A 19,431-nucleotide genomic window follows, 5' to 3' on the forward strand; every position below is an offset into this window, starting at 1 on the left:
TCCATGATTGTTGGGTTGTACAAAATTTAATCCTGAGAGCATATGCTCACTATTTGCTTTACACAGTTGTGCTAGCACCTAGTAGACAGTAAGCTGACTGATCCCAGGAAGCTTGCTGAGGAGGTGAACCTCTGGGCTAGCACACCAGAGTGTCCAAAAAGGTATCTGGGAGTACACCCTAATAGGATGTCAGGGTTCCCAATAGAAGAAAAAGCGGGGAGAAATTTTTAAAAATAAGGAGTTCTCTAAAGTCCCCCAAAATAATTCCCAAGGGAATAACAGTAACCAGCCCTGGTAAGATCCTAAGCATAAAAGGGTCTCTGATCATAAGACAGGGAAGTTTGTGCCCCACTGTACAGAGTGCCCCAAGCATAGTCACTCTAAGAGTGACCCCAAATGTCCAAAGAGGGCACAGCCCCCCACTAAGTTGGCTAGTGTAGCACTTGGTGAGGAGGTAGTCCCAGTTAGCTTTGGGGAGCGGACAGAGTTAATCTTAGTGTCCCTGGAGGATGCAGAAAAGGTGCCAAAAACTCACATGCCTGCCAATACTTCTAAGTATCGGCAGTGGGTCACCATTAATGTTCAACAGGTCGAGGCTCTGCGTGACACATGGGTCAGCATGACTACTGTCAAGGGTCAGCTGATGACAGCAGAGCAGATCCTACCTAACACATTCCACCAAGTCATAGTCGCTGACAGTCGTTAGAGCCAGCTACCCGTGGCTCTGTTTCCCTTTGAGGGGGGGTGGGAGTGGGGACTCTGGTACTCCAAAAGTAGCTGCGAGTCCTGCAATGCAAGTAGGTTGCCTGATATACAGCCTCAGATGCATTCTGCAGGTCCTGTCCTACCTTGCCCGGCCAGTGGGAAGTCAGGGAAAAAAGCTGACTGCTCCTATGATCCCACTTCCCTTGGTTGGCACTCCGTTTGAAAGGGTGGGCATCGACATCATTGGTCCATTGGACCCCAAGACAGCCCTAGGTAACAGGTTCATCCTGGTCTTGATGGACCATGCCACCCACTACCCAGAGGCAATCCCTCTGAGGACGGTGACTACACCAGTGGTAAACAGAACCTTAATGGGGCTCTTTACCCGTGTGCGGTTCCCCAAATAGATAGTGTCTGACAGAGCACTAACTTCTTGCCTGCATACATGAAATCCATGTGGGATGCGTGTGGTGTAACCTACAGGTTCACCACACCCCATCACTCTCACTCCAATGGTCTCTTGAGAGGGTCAACAAGACCTTGAAGGGCATAATTGCAGGCCTACCTGAGGCATTGAGGCGTAAGTTGGAAGTCCTTTTGCCATGCCTTCTCTTAACTTATAGAGAGGTGCCCCAGTTTGAGCTTCTCTATGGCTAACCTGCCAGGTGACCCTTCGGCATTGTCAAAGTGGGGTGGGAGAAAGCTCCCAGGAACGCCCTCCCCCGGGATGTGGTCAGCTGCATGTTGGCCCTCGACAGCTAGATGCACTGCTTCTGGAAGAAAGCCAGAAGCAACCTGTGCGCCAGTCAAGAGGTAATGAAATGCTGGTATGACCAGAAGGCCGCTGTGGTGGAGTTTCAACCTGGCGACAAAGTATGGGTCATGTAACCAGTAGAGCCCAGAGCTCTGCAGGATCGCTGGAGTGGCCCATATGAGATAAAGGAGCGTAACAGGGAGGCCATTTGGTGCAACTCCAGACCCCAAGGACCCCCCCCCTAAGGGTGCTCCAGGCAAACAGACTAAAGTCTCACTGTGAGAGGTCTGAAGCCAACATGCGTCTAGTGACAGATGAGGGTGTGGAAGAGGAGAGTGAACCTCTCCCTGGCCACCTCTCTGCACAGGAAAGTGATAGGTCAGTGGAGGGTGTCAACCTCTCTGACTTCTTGATCAGCGAGGTGACTGTTAAGTTACTGGATCAGTTTTCCCTCACCCCTGGACTCGCATGCCTGTGTGTCCATTATTTTGACACGGGAGACAGTCTCCCTGTAAAGAACAATATTTACAGGTTGTCAGACAGGGTGAAGACCAGTATCACGGATGAAGCTGCCAAGATGCTAGCATCAGGGGTGATTGAAAAATCTACCATTCCCTGGGCCATCCCAGTGGTATTGGTACCAAAGGCTGCCCCACCCGGCGCCAAACTAGAACTTCGGTTCTGTGTGGACTGGCGAGGCTACAGTTCAGTCACAAAGACTGCACACCCCATCCTCAGAGCTGATGAGCTCATTAACAGACAAGGCGCTGGCAAATTCCTCAGTACCTTTGATTTGAAATCGGGGTACTGGCAGATTGCCTTGGGGGTAAAAGAGAGATCAGCATTCTCAACCACTGAGGGACATTACCAGTTCTGGATGATGCCCTTTGGGTTGAAGAATGACCCTGCTACCTTCCAGCGGTTTGTTATCAGGGTTTTGGCTGGTAAAGAAGCATTCTGTGCTGCCTACTTAGATGACATTGCCGTCTACAGTGTCAGCTTGAAGGAACACCTGCTCCACCTCCAAGAGGTGCTCCAGGCCTTGCAACAGGCAGGACTGACAATCAAGGCGAGCAAGTGCCAGACTGGGCAGGGTTCTGTGGTGTACTTGGGCCACCCAGAAGGTGGTGGCAACGTGCAGCCCCTTTACGCCAAGATTGAATCAATCATGGCCTGGCAACCACCTAGATCTCAAACTGAAGTGAGGGCCTCACTGGTTACTACCTCAGATTTGGTGGCCCCCTTTATTGAGCTGACTTCCAAAAAGCAGCCTAGGTTGGTAATCTGGAGAAAGGCTTGTTAGAAAGCCTTTGATTTTCTCAAGGAAGGCATGTGCACAGCACATGTGCTCAGTGTATGAAGCTAGCCTGGTGTGTGGCAAGCACCTATGGTGTTATCACCCTATACCAGATCCAGGTATCCCCTATTAGGTAAGTGTAGGCAGTGTCTAGGAAGCCAGGGCTCTCTAGAGGTAGCTGTGGATGAGCAGCCAAGACTTATCTAGGAGACATGCAAAGCTTATGCAATACCACCGTAGTCACACAGCACTCACATATGAAAGAACCACAAAGGAAATAAAGGTAATTTATTAGGGTACCACAAATACTAGAATACTAATAGGCAGTCCCCCCAACTGGAGGTAAGTAAACACTCTTATTTACACATAAGCTGTCAAAGTAATAGGAAATAGTGAGGGGCCTGGGGGAGGGCCAAACCATATACCAAGAAAGTGGAGTACAAGATACACAGTACCCCACCTAAGGATGTGGTAGAGGGAAGATGGAGGAACTAGGAACCCCAAGAGGTGAGTACCAGAGTGACTCCCAGTGACCAGGAAAGCAGAGGTAAGTACCTGGTCTTCCCCAAAACCAACAGGAGGACATTGGAAATGGATTGTGCAAGACCTAGACAAGACTGGAAGAACACAAAGGTGGATTTTGAAGGAGTAGGACCTGCAAAGGAAGGGGACGACCAAGTCCAGTATATGATGGAGTGTCCAGTCGTGGCAGGGGCCACTACCCACCCTTTTGTGGATGCAGGACCAGGTCGACGAGGGCCGTAGAAGACCAGCAGTGCAGCACAGGAGATGAAGAGGAGTTCCCAAAGTGATGCAGATGGTGCACCACGTTGTCCGTCGGGTTGCAGTTGGCCGGTGGTGCTGAAGAACCACCAACAAGCCTTAGCAAATACAAAAGAAGAGTTACAAGGCTGAAGAGGACCGGCAAGGCCCAGGGGACTCGACCAAGAGGTCGTCTCAGCAGTGCAGTCTTGTTTGGTTCCTGTGAAGCCCAGCAGTGGTTCCAGTGGCCAGGAGCAGAAGATGTTTTTGCAGAGAGGTCCTGGTGGAGTCTTGCATGACGAATCTGGGGACCTACCCACAAGGGTGCCCCTGAATAGCCCAAGAAGGGGCTTGGTCACTCTCTGAGATGACCACCTATCAGAGAGGGTCACTGACGTCCACTGCCTGACCTAACCAGGGGCCCCTGCACATCTTGTTTCTAAGATGGCAGAACCAAGTGGCCACCAGGGGGAGCTCTGGTCACCTCCCCTACGGTGGTGATGGACAGGGGAGTGGTCACTCCCCTTTCCTTTGTGCATTTTCATGCCAGACCGTAGACCAGATGTCCCTGGACTCGTGCAAACTGGATTAAGCAAAGATGGCACCAATTGTGCCCTTCAAAGCAGTCTGGTGGCATGGGGAGGCTAACATTTATTTCCAAAGGCAAGGAGGTTGTACCCCCTCTCGTACAGGAAATCCTTTGTTCTGCCTTCACCTGCTTCCTGTCTTCGGGACTGCAGCAGCGCGGGCTGCCCACAGACCTTAACAGGCTGGTAGTAGCAGAACTGGGGGTTCTTCTGAGGAGCCCCCTGAGTGCATGGAATCTTGTCACCAACACTGGCATCACTATTGGGGTATGATGCCGACATGTTTGATACCAAACATGCCTAGGTTCGGAGTTACCATTATGTGGCTGAATCACAGGCTTCCACGCACTTATGAAGTCCAGAGAATTGGCACTGGATTTCGTAAGGATACCTCTGCTCATGCCCACACGCGCACAGAGGCACCTGCACCCCGCTCTTTAAGCTGAAAGGGACTACGAAAGGGGTGACTTACAGTGACCTGGTGTAGTGGCCAGCAGTGAAAGGGCATGTGCACCTTTTCATGCATGCTGCAAAGGCCTCCCATGGGTGGCATAAAACATGCTGTTGCCTATGGGAGACCCCTGGTGTTCCAGTCTCCTGGGTATCCAAGCACCATCTACCAGGGATTTACAGAGGTACACAAGTATGCCAATTGTGGGGTCTATGAGTAACAGAGCACAATCACCGGGGTCCTGGTTAGCAAGGGCCCAGTGAACAGTCTAAGAACACTGACATCAGTCAAAAAGTAGGGGCAACCATGCCAGAAAAACTGAACTTCCCTACAAGTGACAGATGCATCACTCCTGGGAGGGGTGCCAATCAGAGGCATCTGGCCTCTGGCAGAATCCGACTGCACATCAGCCTTTTTGGAGCTCCGTGTGATCTGCCTATCATTAAAGGCCTTTCTTCCCTCTGTCAAGGGGAAAGTGGTGCAGCTGTTCATGGACAACACCACTGCCATTAGGTGCTGCAACAAGCAGGCCAAGGGGAGTCGGGGGTTGTGGACCCTTTTTCAGGAGGCTCTGTGCCTCTGGACATGGCTGGAACAGCAGGGCATATTCCTGGTGATTCAACATATGGCAGGCTCTCTGCATGCCAGAGCAGTTGAACTCAGCTGAAAATGTCTACTGCATCATGAATGACGTCTCCATCTGAAGGTTGCACCAGGTCTCTTTCGGCAGTGGGGAGAGCCTTGATTAGGTCTGTTCGGGTCCGCAGACAACATGCAGTTTTGTGTGCTGGAGTTTCCAAGGTGGCAATTGCTCAGAGACTCTTTTTGTGTAGTGTGAAGCTCAGGTCTCCTGCACGCCTTTCTGCCCATACCACTTCCAACCAGAGTTCTCAAGAAGATCAAGAACGACTAGGCCAAGTAATCCTTGTGGCTCCGGACTGGGCACTAACATTCTGGTGTTCTGAGCTGTATGTCCATTGATCCTCGAATCAGACTGCCCCTTCGGAAGGATCTTCTGGAGCAGGAGAGGGATCTACACCCAAATCTTTCCAGTCTCCACCTTCTTACTTGGAGATTGGGTTGCACAGTTGACAGTTTTTGAGCTTCCACCTGAAGTCTGTAACGCAGCCTTGCCACCCATGCATCCCTTCACCAAGACCGTATACGCCTGTTGGAAGAAGTTTGTGGGATGGTGCATAGACTCTCTGTTGACCCCCTTTCTGCCCCTCTCTCTGAGGTCCTGTTGTTTATTCTTTCTCTGGCCCAGCAGGGCTCTGCTATGTTCACTTTCAAAGGTTATTGGTCAGCTATCTCTGCTTTTTATTAGGTTGCCTGATAAACCTTCTTTGTTTAAGTCTCCTATTGTACATAGGTTCTTTATAGGCCTTACACATATGCTTCATCCATCTCCATTTCATATGCCCCAATTTGATTTTGACATTTGTGATGTGCCATCCTTTTGAGCCTCTCCACAATTGTCCTCTCAGGCTTCTCACTGCTTGTGGCCATTACATCTGCTGGCAAGGTGAGTGACCTGCAGGCATTATCCTCTAAGCTGCCCTACCTTTTCATCTATCCTGATAAAGTGGTGCTTCGCACTAGGACTTTTTTTTTTCCCAAAAGTGGTTACACCCTTTCATGTAGGCAATCCATCACCTTGTCTACTTTTTACACACACACCCACATCCCTCTTAGGGAGAGGAGAGACTCCTCCTCCTAGACCCATAAAGAGTGTTGGTGTTTTACCTTGATCATACAAAAGAGTTCTGGGTGGATGATCAACTCTTTGTTGGTTAAGTGGGTGCGAAAAAAGGTCGGGGAGTGCAGAAGCGGACTATTTCCAGATGGGTCGTACTCTTCATTAATATCTGCTGCACACCGGCCAAAAAGCAACTCCCTGAGGGCTTGCATGCACACTCTTCCCAAACTACAGCTGCGACCACTGCGTAAACACACGAAGTTCCAGTCCTTTATCTGTCAGGTGGCAGCTTGGGCATCTTTGCCCATTTTCACCAAACACTACTGCCTGGATATTCAGGTCCGTAGGGACGGATACTTAGCAGGTTCTAGCCTGCAGGACTTTCTTGTATGATCTGGGTTTGCAGACCCAACTCTGGGAATGATATTGCTTGGGTATATATTCAAAGGTAAGGAATCTGCAACTAGAAGTCTATCAGATTAACAAGTTACTTACCTTCGGTAATTCCTTTTCTGGTGATTGGGATAGTCGAAGGGTGTGATTCCATTAGTCCAAGTGCTTTTAGACGCAAACACTCTGACTGATAACATAGTCATAGTTCAAACTGTTATTGAGAAATACGTGGTGTCTCTAAAACACAAGTTTTATATTCTGTATTTGTTGATTTATTTATTTTTGGGATTTTTTTTCTACTGCTTTTGATAGGATCGATCACTATCACCCTTTGTAAGAAGCTGGTGAGATGGGATCTCTACTGAATTATTAAGGGTTATTATTGCACTTCATACATTCACCTGGTGCAGAGTTTTAACTGGGATTGGGGACAAGGGACTGATTCCTAAGATTTTAAAACAAAGTTGATTGAAACAGGGATGTATCTTAGCTGTGGTTTACCAGCCTGGTTTAATAATATTAACAATTTTCCTCCACGACTTGCACTTCAAAATGTGCATGTTCTAATCTACAGTACACTTATGACTTAGTCATTTTTTACCTTACACCCATTAGTCTTCAGCAAAATCGTAATGTCCTTTTTAATTATCCAAAGGGTCACTTTTTTTAAATAAATGACACGAAGACCAAGGTGTTGCCATTCACATAAAAGAGGCGGTATTTCCCCTGTAAGCAGAGTTTAGGTGAAAGGTCCTTGGATGTAGTAACAGCATACACATACCTAAGAAGGGTCTTCTCCCACTCCCTAAAAAGTACATCTAATTTTTCCACATATAGGATAAGATTTTACTGTTCCTCCGGTATGCTGCATTTCAAAACGCTCTTGGATATCTATCAGGCAAAGATACCTCCTAGTTTATTTTATGCCCCTAAATAAATTCCCATAAGCAAATGGTCTGCTTTAAATGTATTCAAGGGAAGCTTCTTCGGAAGATAATATCCCTAAGTCAAGCTATTCCTGTCCAAGCTTTACGCTTGGAGCTTTCCCTCCTTGGTGCCTAATCTAGATATTTGGCGATATTATTAGATGGACCTATAATTTACTATACACACCAGAATACACCTTAAGAGATCTCCTAAGGGAAAAAACTTTTAACGAAAAAGTAGGAATTTATACTTTTAATTTTAAGATTGCACTAGCGAAAATCCAATTTACTGTTGCTCACTTGCGGTTGTGGACACCAGCACCACTAATGCGGTTTCTAAACGAATACAATGGCCAGAATAAGCTTCACCTGTGATATTACACATTGCTCTTAGCTAGAAACATACAAACTATATTCTGAGAGTATATCTTTAAAAAAGAATCAAGAATGCCTGACATTGTTTATGTAATATAGTACTAAGCTACTGTGTAATTATGTTAAGTTTGGGCATTTTACCTTTAAATAACTTTAAAAAGGAGCTAAGACTGTAACGTGTGAACTCTGTAAGGGTGGAACTCAAGATATTAAGCACATTCTCTTTGTTTGTCCCAGTATGCCAGTAAAGGAAGCCAGGAATCGTTTTCCAAAACCTTTGTCTTTTAAATGTAACATTTTCAAAATCAATTATCTGACTGCCTTAGTGAAGACTTCTCCTGATGAATTTGTTATAATTTGCAGAACTTTTTAAATCTTTTTTAACTTATTTATTAATTGCAAGGTTTCTATTTTGACTGTCAGGCCTTTTTCTGTCTCTTTCCTTTAATCATATTATGTATAATTGTATATATTGTTGATCTCCGATCAGAGATCTACATCAATAACCTTAAAATTAAATTGTATTGTACCACACAGCCACACATACATCCAGCATATGCATTTTACATGCGTGTACGGCACAGCACTACATACTACAGGTCATCATCATTTAACTTTATTTCGGTGAGTAAAAACAAATCATTAAAGTACAATACCCAACAAAAAGAGAGAGGACTTCTAAAAGCAGGGAGGTACTAAAAAAATAAGGTAAAAGCACAGTTAAAAGGGACAAGGCAAGTTTTAAAAAGCAAACAAGAAATAAACAGTCAGATAAACATCACTTAATATAATGAAAGGCAATACTCAATAATGAGAATAATTCCATGAATCAGCACTGGTTAAAAATATAATACACCAATATCTGTATACTGTGGAGCAATCACACATCCAATTTGATAAATATAAATAGATAAGTCTAAAAATTGATTCCCCACTCTTGCTCCTAAAATTGCTGATCTCAGATGTCATAATAATACAAAAATGTTCCCCTTTTTCCCCCCATTAAAAAAACTATCTGGGTGGATGATTTTCGCTTTAAAATTCTCACGACATAAAGTAAGGGATCAGTTCCATAGGTCTATAAATAATCCATAAGGAACCGAACCAAGGTCTATGTCCTGTACAAAAAAAAGCTACAATCATACATCCAAGTTAAATAAATATACATAGATAAAACTAAACCATAACTACACAATTTTGTCCCTTAAACTTGCTAATCTCAACCTCCAGATAGACTCGAGAAAACTTGCCACTGGTAGAGCTATCTGGACGGACGGGTCGCATTTTAAAATTCTCTCAGCATGGAGACAGGATCTAACTCCTAATTGTTTGAAAAGCGGGATGAGCCAAAGTGCTCTTTGTTTGTGATATGCTTGACAGTGGAAGAAAACGTGTGAAACGGTTTCTTCACTTTTACAACCCATCGGGCAACCTTTAGGTCTATTAGTTGAACTGGACCATTTGTACGTAAGGCAGCACAGAGGGAGAGACCCAATCCTAAACCTGATAAAGAGGGCACGAGCAAATGGAGATAACTTTGCATCCAAAAAGGGCTCAAATTCGTAATGACATTTAACAAGTAAAAAATTGTCGGACAAGGACATTGGAATAGAACCAGCAAATTGTCCAACCTGAACATTATGCCAATAAGCATCCTATAACAGCTGTGCAGCATTTTGAGGAATAGAAATAGGATCATGCCAATAGGAACCTAACCCCAGACGGGAAAAAGATTGTTCAACAAAAACACACCATTTAGATTTAATACTAGAATCACGGCCCACCACATTTAGGAGGCCACACCGAAAAGGGGTTAGGGCATCAGTTGTCCACAGCCGAATCCATAACAGCAGGGGCCTTAGGGCAGCAATCTGTGAGATTGAAAAAAGATTTAGGTCCAGGTGAATGGGCAAGGATGGGGTACTCGATGGAACCTTTAGCATCATTTTTAAAAACTGATTTCCGCCCTTGCCAGATTCGCCAGATTACAATGGCCCCAAAGTTCGGCTCCATATAGGGCGGCCCCCCTAGCTTGAGCTTTGTATATTTCCAGTGCAGGAGATATTGCAAATTTTGGGGTACTAGAGGCAAATCTGACAATTCCACCCGCCCTCTGCTTCAGGCATAATAAAGATTTATGGCGCTGGGCCTGCCAAAGATGTGAATCTTCCACTTTAATACCTAGATAATCAAAGGTACCCACCCTTTCCAAAGGGACATCATCTAAATATACAGGCCTCTTCATTTTTTTTCTAATATCTCCAAAAACCATGTATTTTGTTTTTGCTGAATTAATTGATAACCCATGGTCAGTGCAAAACTCCAGGAATCTGGAGAGCAGCCTAGAAAGGCCCATAGCAGTACGTGATAGCAATAGGGTATCATCTGCAAACAGAAGACAGGGGATCTTCTGCCCGCCCAGGCTAGGGGCATCACTTTGACAGTCTGAGATATGGCAAACCGGCATTAATAAACAAGAGAAATAAGGTGGGCGCCAAGACACAGCCTTGCCTCACGCCCCGTGCAGTTGGGAAAGCAGGGGTCAGATCGCCAATGGTACCCCAGCGGACTTTAGCACAATTATCATAATAAAGATCCTTGATAATATTAATCATGGAACCCGGAACACCGGTGGTACTAAGGACCTCCCAAAGCTTGGCACGCGGGACCAGGTCAAACGCAGACTTCAAGTCAACAAATAAGTGGTCTTTGTCTGCATCTACAGTCTTCCACTTGATGGTGGTAAATCGGAAGATCTGATCGATAGTTCTGATCTTGTCCCTAAATCCTGCCTGGAGATGGCTTAAGACCTGATTTTTCATTATCCATTGTTTTAATCTAGTTAGCAACTGGTACGAAAAGATTTTCTGCAAGTTGTCTAATAGACTGATAGGCCTATAATTCCCAGGGGAGCTCTTGTCTCCTTTTTTATGAACGGGGACAATAATCGCCATCTTTCACGAGAGCGGATAGGATCGAGATGCCATGGCAGTGTTTGATATCCTGTTTATATAACGGGTCCACACAGATAGGTCTGATTTGTACAGATCCGAGGGAATACCATCTTGGCCAGGGGCCCTACCAGATCTTTGAGCGCAAATTGCCATCTCTGTTTCTTTTAGGGTGAAGGGCGGCATTTCAGGCTGGCACAGTGCATAATCTATGGAAGTATCATAAAGCTCCATCCGAGGGCCATACAGTTCACGAAAATAAGAGAGCCAGGTTCCTGGGTCGATGAGACATTCAGTAGTGGATGACAGGCCTGGGTCGCTGCGCGCAACCAAAGTCCAAAAGAGCTTGGCGTCGCGAGAGCTAGCAGCCTCCGCCAGACACTCCCATAAATGCTCCTCATATTTGAGTTTTGATAGAGTGAGAGTAGACGCATAGTTCTTTCTCGCATGTGTAATGTCGTCCCGGTTCTTTGCCTTTAAGGCTTCAGATAGAAGATGCTTGGCCACCCAGCACTCTTTGTCAAACCATTTGCACCTAGGAGCAGAAGATTTTGTTTGGGATTTGGAAGGTTTAGTGAAAAGCTCCTTAAGTTCCGCAAAAAACCCCACATGGGCGGACAAAATTTCTGAAGGAGATAATGCAATGGAGTCCTCAAAAAGTTGGTGACTGGTCATCATAATGCCAAGCTTATGGTTCAGTAAGTCAGATTTAAAAAATGAGGGCCACTTTACCGCAAGCTTGTAAGTGGAAAGTTTTGACAGAACACTTCGGCCAACCAACCCAGCGGGTAGATCAAACAGGGCTACGTTATATGCAATTTGCAGGGGGGCGTGGTCGCTAGTGCGGGGAAGACCCACCTCTACATTAGTTATGAGATGCCAAACTCGTAAATCCAAGATGACCTAATCCAAACAACTACTATAATTACCTCTGAAAAAAGTGGGCCTAGCAGGGTTATCATTTGGAAATCAGCCATTTCCAAAACGGAGGCCATAGGTAAGTGCAAGGTCTATTATCTGAGACACCCTAGGGGAAGGAGTGAGTGGCGTAGGATGAAATTGAAGTGGGGGAATGTTCCACACTACGTCTTCATCCTGAGTGGACTCAGCAAAGGCTGAGCCAAGCTCAATTTGGGCGTTAAGATCACTAGCAATAATGACTCGATATTTAGAATGGAATTCTGAAAGAACATTATGCAAGCGATAAATGGTATCAGACTGTTGGTTAAGGGAGCCTGGACGGTTATAGATATTAATACACAGCACAGGGGTACTAGACCTAGGCTGTATTACTATGGCTAAAATATCACAAGAATCAACAGCAATTTCCTTGACCCTAACCATCTCAGACATCTTGACCCAGATACATAGACCCCCAACCGCCCTTCCCCTGGGGGATTGAGTTGCCTTTTTTGTGAAAGAACAATAACCTTGCCTATACACACCACCCATTGCCCAAGTTTCCTGGAACATGCAGATAGAGTAAGATTCCACAAAAGCCCCCCACTCCGGATCAGGCAGTTTGCTCTTAATACCTGCCACATTCCAGGACAGCAAATACCCTTCAGAAGTTGGAGTGTTACAAGTGAGCGTACCAAAATCAGTATCCGTAATTAGTTTAGAATTAACTATAGGAGTACAGAGAGAAGCACTTGGGATGGGACCACCTGGGCTGATTAAAGGTCTTTGAGACAGTACAAGTGGACCACAGGGTATGCAATGATTAGGGAAGAGTAGTCAGTCCACATCAGATGTATCCCCTATAGTAACGGGGTCTTGAGTACCACTATGTTTAGGATTGTGAACCAAAGCAGCCCCATCAACAGGGAAAGACAACAAGCCAGACTTAGGAGCAGGAACTGGAACACTGCAGGGGCTTCCCTTGGGCCTAAAAGGATGTGCGGGCAAGATCTTGTGGCCAATAGCAGGCAGGCGTTCGCGGAAATGTATATCAAGGTCAGTTCTTAACGTATTGCGGGCTTCCATCTGCAAAAGTCCCCTAACTAATTCGGGGTTAGTGAGGTTAATTTTGATGGTATCATGGCCACCGGGACAACCACATACTCGTGAAGCAAAAACAATGTCAGAATGAATAATAGAAGCACAGCCCCTGGTATGACGAATCCAATATGCCACCTTGTTAACAAGGGAGGAGGTATCTTCTCTGATATGAGTTGTAAGAGGAGGAACATTGCACAAATAAATACAATTTGAATTAGCCACATGAGTAGAAGGGGCCACAACTTGACCAAAGTCAAAAGAGGAGGGTGCTGAACGTACTGTCGAAGTGGCCGGTTGGATCCTATGGCCTAGCTTATTAGTGGGGCCCTTGTTGTGGTCCCCACTTGTTGAAGAAATAGCAGGCAGTGCAACAGGGCCCAGAGGACAAGAAGATTGTACCGGCACAGGAATCAAAGTACGGTGAGGAGGTGAATCAATTTGTTTTTAAGAGATTGAGAACCTCAAACAGTATGCCCTTTAGCTCCCCGACGTCACGTTTTAAGCTAGATATTATTGTTAGTACGTCTTCTCCTGGAGGGTCACAGGGAGTGATAACGTGTGAAGATATCGAAAGTTGATTGGCACCCACCGAGTCAGCCTGGTCTAAAGTAGAAAACCGATTAGCGCAAGGGATGCCACTGAGAATGAGATCGTAAGCGGTGGCATCTAAGTTGTCCATTAGACCTGGGGGAGTCAAAGGTTTAGGCAAACCCAACTGACTAGGCGATACAGAAACTTGCACAAGGGAATTCAAGGGCTGGGGATCAATAGAAAGGCTGCTGTTAGGAACGGGAGTAAAGTCCCAGATTTCAGTCTCTTGCAGGCCTTGCTCTCCTTTTCCTTAAGAATAGATTCCACCTCCTCAATTAGGTTATCAATTTCTCTTGAGACGCAGTTTGAGTGGACTTGCGCTACTCTATTAAGTTTTAGGTTTTTAGATTTAGCACCTGCAGCATCAGGACTGGTGCGCGCCTTACGCTTCCCCATGCTTGGCAAGGGAAGTAAGATAGGTAAGGCAGGGAAAAAAAGGCACTCACTACACTCTTGTAAGGTGCATGAACAAAGAATTCAGAAGAGAAAACCATGGGGGGTGGCCCAGCCTCTTCCGGGCACTGACGGGCAAAGGACAGGCCCGCCCTTGGCACGGGCTTCGCCCGGGCGTGTCCCGCGCAGCGGGCGCGCTCTGATCCGATTTAAAGGGCTCACAGCCCCGCCCCCAGGCTTCAGGGATCCAGCAGCAGCAGTCCTCCTCGGTTTGTGAAATGCGCGACCCTCGAAGCGGGCGCGCTCTGATCCGATTTAAAGGGCTCACAGCCCCGCCCCCAGGCTTCAGGGATCCAGCAGCAGCAGTCCTCCTCGGTTTGTGAAATGCGCGACCCTCGAAGCGGGCGCGCTCTGATCCGATTTAAAGGGCTCACAGCCCCGCCCCCAGGCTTCAGGGACCCAGCAGCAGCAGTCCTCCTCGGTTTGTGAAATGCGCGACCCGCGAAGCGGGCACACTCTGATCCGATTTAAAGGGCTCACAGCCCCGCCCCCAGGCTTCAGGGACCCAGCAGCAGTCCTCCTCGGTTTGTGAAACGCGCGACCCCAACTACAGGTACTGTACCACTCAGAGGCACATACGCATCCAGCACGGCTCAGTACTGCATTATCCCTGTATTGTACTCCTCCCAAGCCCATATACACCCTGCGCAGATAGACCACCGCTGCCCAGCACTTCACAACAATCCGATGTAGGCCCAGGGTGAGTTCAGCACACAGCAGCGCAACTTTAAAAATGAGAGAGCCTGTAGGCCTCACTCAAGTGACACAAGTTAACAAGCATTTGCAATGCAATGGGTCTTGCATTTGCTTGAGTTAGAGCTATTGACATTGTACTCTGACTGCGGACCGTCCATATCCGTCAGTGTATTTATTTTCTGTTCAGAGATGAAAGCAAATACAAATTAAGTGGTCTGCTTGCTAGAGATCGCAAAGATCCGAATTATAATCTCAGTTCGCTAAATGTTGCCCTTTCTGAGCACATCACTTTATTGCTATGGGTAATAGTTTTAAATCTGCCAACACTTTGTAGATCCATAAACAAACCGGATCAAGGTGCCACCGGTGCCATGAGCGCAAGAGTTATTAGCTCCGTGCGTCAATGTCTAGAAAGTATTGCGGCTCTGATGAAAGGTAAACCGGAGGAGGGGCCATCACACGCTGTAACAGGAGGAAGCGTGACGTAGTGTGGGGTGGGAACTCAGCACACAAAGGAGGACATTTCACAAAATGCACCAATAAAAATGAAGCATTAAAGACAAACATAACAAAGAATGAATATCAAGAGTGGGCTTGGTTAAAAGCCCACAGAGAGATTACAACATGCTAGAGCGCTTCCGCGCTTGACCCTAAAAATGCATGATATTCCGTGTATTTCTGTAGGGGTTCCGGGGATCGGTATTAAGTCCATGTCAGAAGCCTCAGCATGGGAATTCCAAAAAGGCAATCTACTCGTGGACTCGGCTAAGATGTACAGAGTCTTTACAAAGCTGTTTAGGTCCCTTTAAAATACGTAGAGCTTACCATGATAGAATACAGAGCCCCACATCCACCCACTTAATTGCTAGATCCTGTACTCCTCATTCTGTCCCAAGAGATCCTCCTGACCAACTGTACAGAAAGGCCCTGGCAAGTACAGAGCCGCGGAAACCCACAGATAGTTAAAGAAAATGGGAAGGCCTGGGCACACATATCAACTTGATTATTAGAAGGCCACATATGCCTATTGTTAGGAGAAAGGTAACGTGGGGGTTATTCCAATTTTGGAGGAGGTGTTAATCCGTCCTAAAAGTGAGGGATATACCGCCAGCTGTATTACGAGTTCCATAGGATATAATGGACTCGTAATACGGCTGGTGGTATATCCGTCACTTTACCGTCACTTTTAGGACGGATTAACACCTCCTCCAAAGTTGGAATAACCCCCATAGTGTCTAGCGGCATAGTTGAAAAATCGAAGTAGCAAAGGATATTTGACTGTACAGATTTTGTGTTTAGTGTGTATAACATACTCTTTATTTAAGAAGGTCAGTAACATGAATGAGCTAAATTATCTGAAGTTTTAATGAGCATGTTATGTTCATCTTTCTGAAGTGCATAAACATATCTGTGCCATTTCGAGCGCGCAGAAGTCTTGATTGCTTCACTCCGTAACTAGGAATGTGTCATGTGCTACATAAGGTGTTTAAAAGTGTCATAGATGTGTGTCGGTACAACAGTTACAGTACATAGATCTTTCTGGCCCCTACATGGGGTTCATAGATTTAAAGCTGGTGTTTTCATTCTACTCTTTGGGGTCAGGATTAAGATGTATTAAATGACATCTCTATAACAACTTTTTCTTAAGCAGTTTTTTACAGCATTAACTTGGCCCAAGATGGTTATATCACTTTTCTAAAGCAGTAGAGAACATAAAGGTCATATTCATTTTTTTAAGCACAGGGAGATAAAGTCATTTGCCTAGAATCACAGGATCTTGAACCAACGCTAGGATTCGAACCTGGTTCCTTATTTCCAAAGTAAGCAGCTCGGATAGGTCACGATCGTCCGTTATCTCAAACGTCATGAGGTGTTCTTATAGCCACTGGTAAAGTCACATTACGTTATTGTTCTAATCATGTTATAATACTATACTCGTATCTCATATACCTATCAAATGAATGCACGGCATAAGCACTTGGAAAGCAAATGCACGGTATGTGAGTGGTTTGTTGTCTTTCGCTGCAGCATAAAGTGACTAGAGTTATTTATTCTCTCTCTGGATGCATTGAATGGTCTTGTCTGCTACGCCATGACTTTAGGGCACCAAGAGATACCTAAAGATGGCCCCGGTAATCCTATATAGAGCTTAGAGGCATAACTGAGGGCTGCAAAATGTGTCTGGACATGTCTAGACACAATGTATATTTTGGGAAGTGTGGTGACCCAATTCAAAGTGTTCATGTGTGCCACTGATGCTCTGGAAGGACACTGTTCCTCCCCATGAGGGTGAAGGAGATGCTCAAAAGGAAACAGAACTTCGCTCACAGTCAAACGTATTGGCAAAAGTGCAACTATCCATGCAACAGGGACGATGTCATGCAAAGCACTTGACTACTGCCCAGCGAGATCGCGCTGCATAGGTAATAAAAAGAAAAAGTTGTCTAGAAGCCATTTGGAAAATACAGAGCCTCGTATGTTTTCAGTAGTTTACTGGTGCTCTCGAGGAGGGCTAAACTCCAAAAAAGACATGACGTATGCATGCCTTTCACTAAAGAAATCAATTGAATTTAAAAATGCAAGCCCACAAACCAAACTGAGGGGCGTGGTTACAAAGCCCACGGAGAGATTACAACAGGGGCCAGAGGGTTGCGCGCTCGATGTTAAAAGGACTTGTTTACTCCTACTGATCACTGCACGTTATGCTGCCACCTCTGTGCTTGTGCTGCTTACCTTCTGATAAAGGCAGTAGCCTTGCACTATGATGGTAGCACTCTGGGCGCCGCTCCTAGTTTAAGAAGACCAAACTCTGTGAGACAGGCTGATGTCATGATGCACATGCGTAATCAGTGTTTGCCCTCTGCCAGATTTTTTTTTTTTTAAATGTCTTTATTACTAGACTTGATCAGATGTCCTGAAAATGTAAAACTTATGCTCGGAGGTCCGCTTTTCAGGTGTCTTGGACTTCAAAAGACAGTGGCTGCTTCCAACTTTTGTATTCCAGAAGAGGACAGATTAACAATTGCTCTGCCCCTTCTGGCCAAGGGAGGCTGCTGGCTTTTAGCCGTCATTACATAGGCTTCTGCTGTCTAAGTCCAATACCCGTTATAAGTTCCCTTCTTTCATATGCCCTTGCCTAGTTTACTAATGTAGGACAGGCAGTGTAATGGCGCAGTAATGAATGGCTGCACGGTTCCTGTGAATTTCGATTTTTTTTTTTTTGTATCAGCTGAGAAATAATTTGTATCTTTTTCCCAGCTATAAATTTGAATATGTGTTTGGATGTTAAAAATCAGTAGCAGTACTGACACTACTTTGGATTTCTTCAACAACAAAAAAACGGCAATTGCATTGTGAGAATAACACCCTTTTCAGCCGTGATGAACTATTGTTCAATGTTTGCTAATTGTCTATCATTTAAAATGAAGCTCGCATTTATGGGGTAAGTCACAGAAGATGGTCGTACAGAAAACAGTCGCTTTGCTTTGATATATCCATACCTCAGTGGTAAAGGTACTGTTGCCCTCTGTTAATGTTTCGTTTTGTTTGTGTTTTTTGTTTTAATTCCTAAGGAGTTTGAGAAGAGAAAAATGCTATGAAAACCAAGTGTGCTTGAAGTACAGCAGAAGAAATATCAGCTCTTCACACATCACCTCCGAGCCCACGGTGTTGCCTCCCAATTTTTGCCTGACACCATTGACAAGCTACTGGTGTATTTCACCACCAGTCAAACCACACAAAAAAATGTACCATGGATCAGGTTCTATTTTTGTGAATCCTAGCCATTTAATAAATATATTTTTTAAGGTTCATTATTTGAGGGTTTTTCTTTTTATGTTCAGCAGTACATATAAATCCCGATAATTTAAGCTTTGGACTCTATTTTTCTGTGTAAATAATGTATGCATTGGACGCATTTGTGAGATGATGAACATGAGGCATCCATAGAATATCAGATTGTACCATGTTGCATAACCCCTATGTATTTAATGGTCATATTAGCAAACACTGTTATTGATGTACTTTTTTGTCAAATCGTATTCTGTTGAAACTAAATTTAAGCATTTGTTTCGGTCATTTCTTACTGAACCTATAACGGTTACTTACAGTTTATTGGAATCTGGTAAGACTGGTGATTGAAAGTAGATAATCATTTTCATACGTTAAAATCTTTAGACTTTTTTACTTAAATTATTCAAAATGTATCAGTTTGGTATTATTTCGAATATCCCTAATTGTGGTGGTGTTTGCTGCCACTATATTTTGAAATTCACTTGTGGCCACATGAACTCCTTTACTGTGTCGCTGCATTTTCAAAATGAAGATTTATATGAACATTGGTTTTGCTGGGTTTATTCCCCGGAAAGAAAGTCTCACATGGAACAGCACTTAGCCTAAATACTAGTTTTAGTAAATGACCTTTGAGGAACACTGATGATGGTTTGAATCCTTATAAATGCAAAGTGAACTAATGTCCCTGTTAAACCAAATTTCTCAATGTACCTTAAATGAAATAAATGTTTTCTCTGTATGTGTATTTGAGTCCTGCTATCACTTTTTGGAAATTATGCAAGGATTTTTTTATGCTTAGTTTACAGGCACAATAATTTGTCTACTATAGTTTTTTTTTTTTTTCTGAATTGCTAATGTACTTATGTTACTTTAAAAATACCCGCTAGTCTCAAATAGCCCAGACCAGCTGTTAAGACATAAGCAGGCATTGGGTAATGTCATATTGGCTCTGTACACATTGACACTGTATCTGATAGCAGAATTGCAACTCCCCTCCT

The 19,431-nt window shown here is 45.0% G+C and overlaps 1 protein-coding gene across 1 annotated transcript in view; it reads left to right on the forward strand.

The window, feature by feature from the left end:
- Positions 1–19,172, forward strand: part of SUCLG1 (succinate-CoA ligase GDP/ADP-forming subunit alpha) — an 84,618-nt gene extending 65,446 nt beyond the window's left edge. The window contains exon 9 of the mRNA XM_069204645.1: positions 18,214–19,172. Within this exon, the coding sequence (XP_069060746.1) occupies positions 18,214–18,240 (27 nt within the window). The 3' untranslated portion in view covers positions 18,241–19,172. The remainder of the gene's footprint in view (positions 1–18,213) is intronic.
- Positions 19,173–19,431: the final 259 nt, after the last annotated feature.

This window comes from Pleurodeles waltl, chromosome 1_2 (genome assembly GCF_031143425.1).
Source record: "Pleurodeles waltl isolate 20211129_DDA chromosome 1_2, aPleWal1.hap1.20221129, whole genome shotgun sequence".
NCBI lineage: Eukaryota > Metazoa > Chordata > Amphibia > Caudata > Salamandridae > Pleurodeles > Pleurodeles waltl.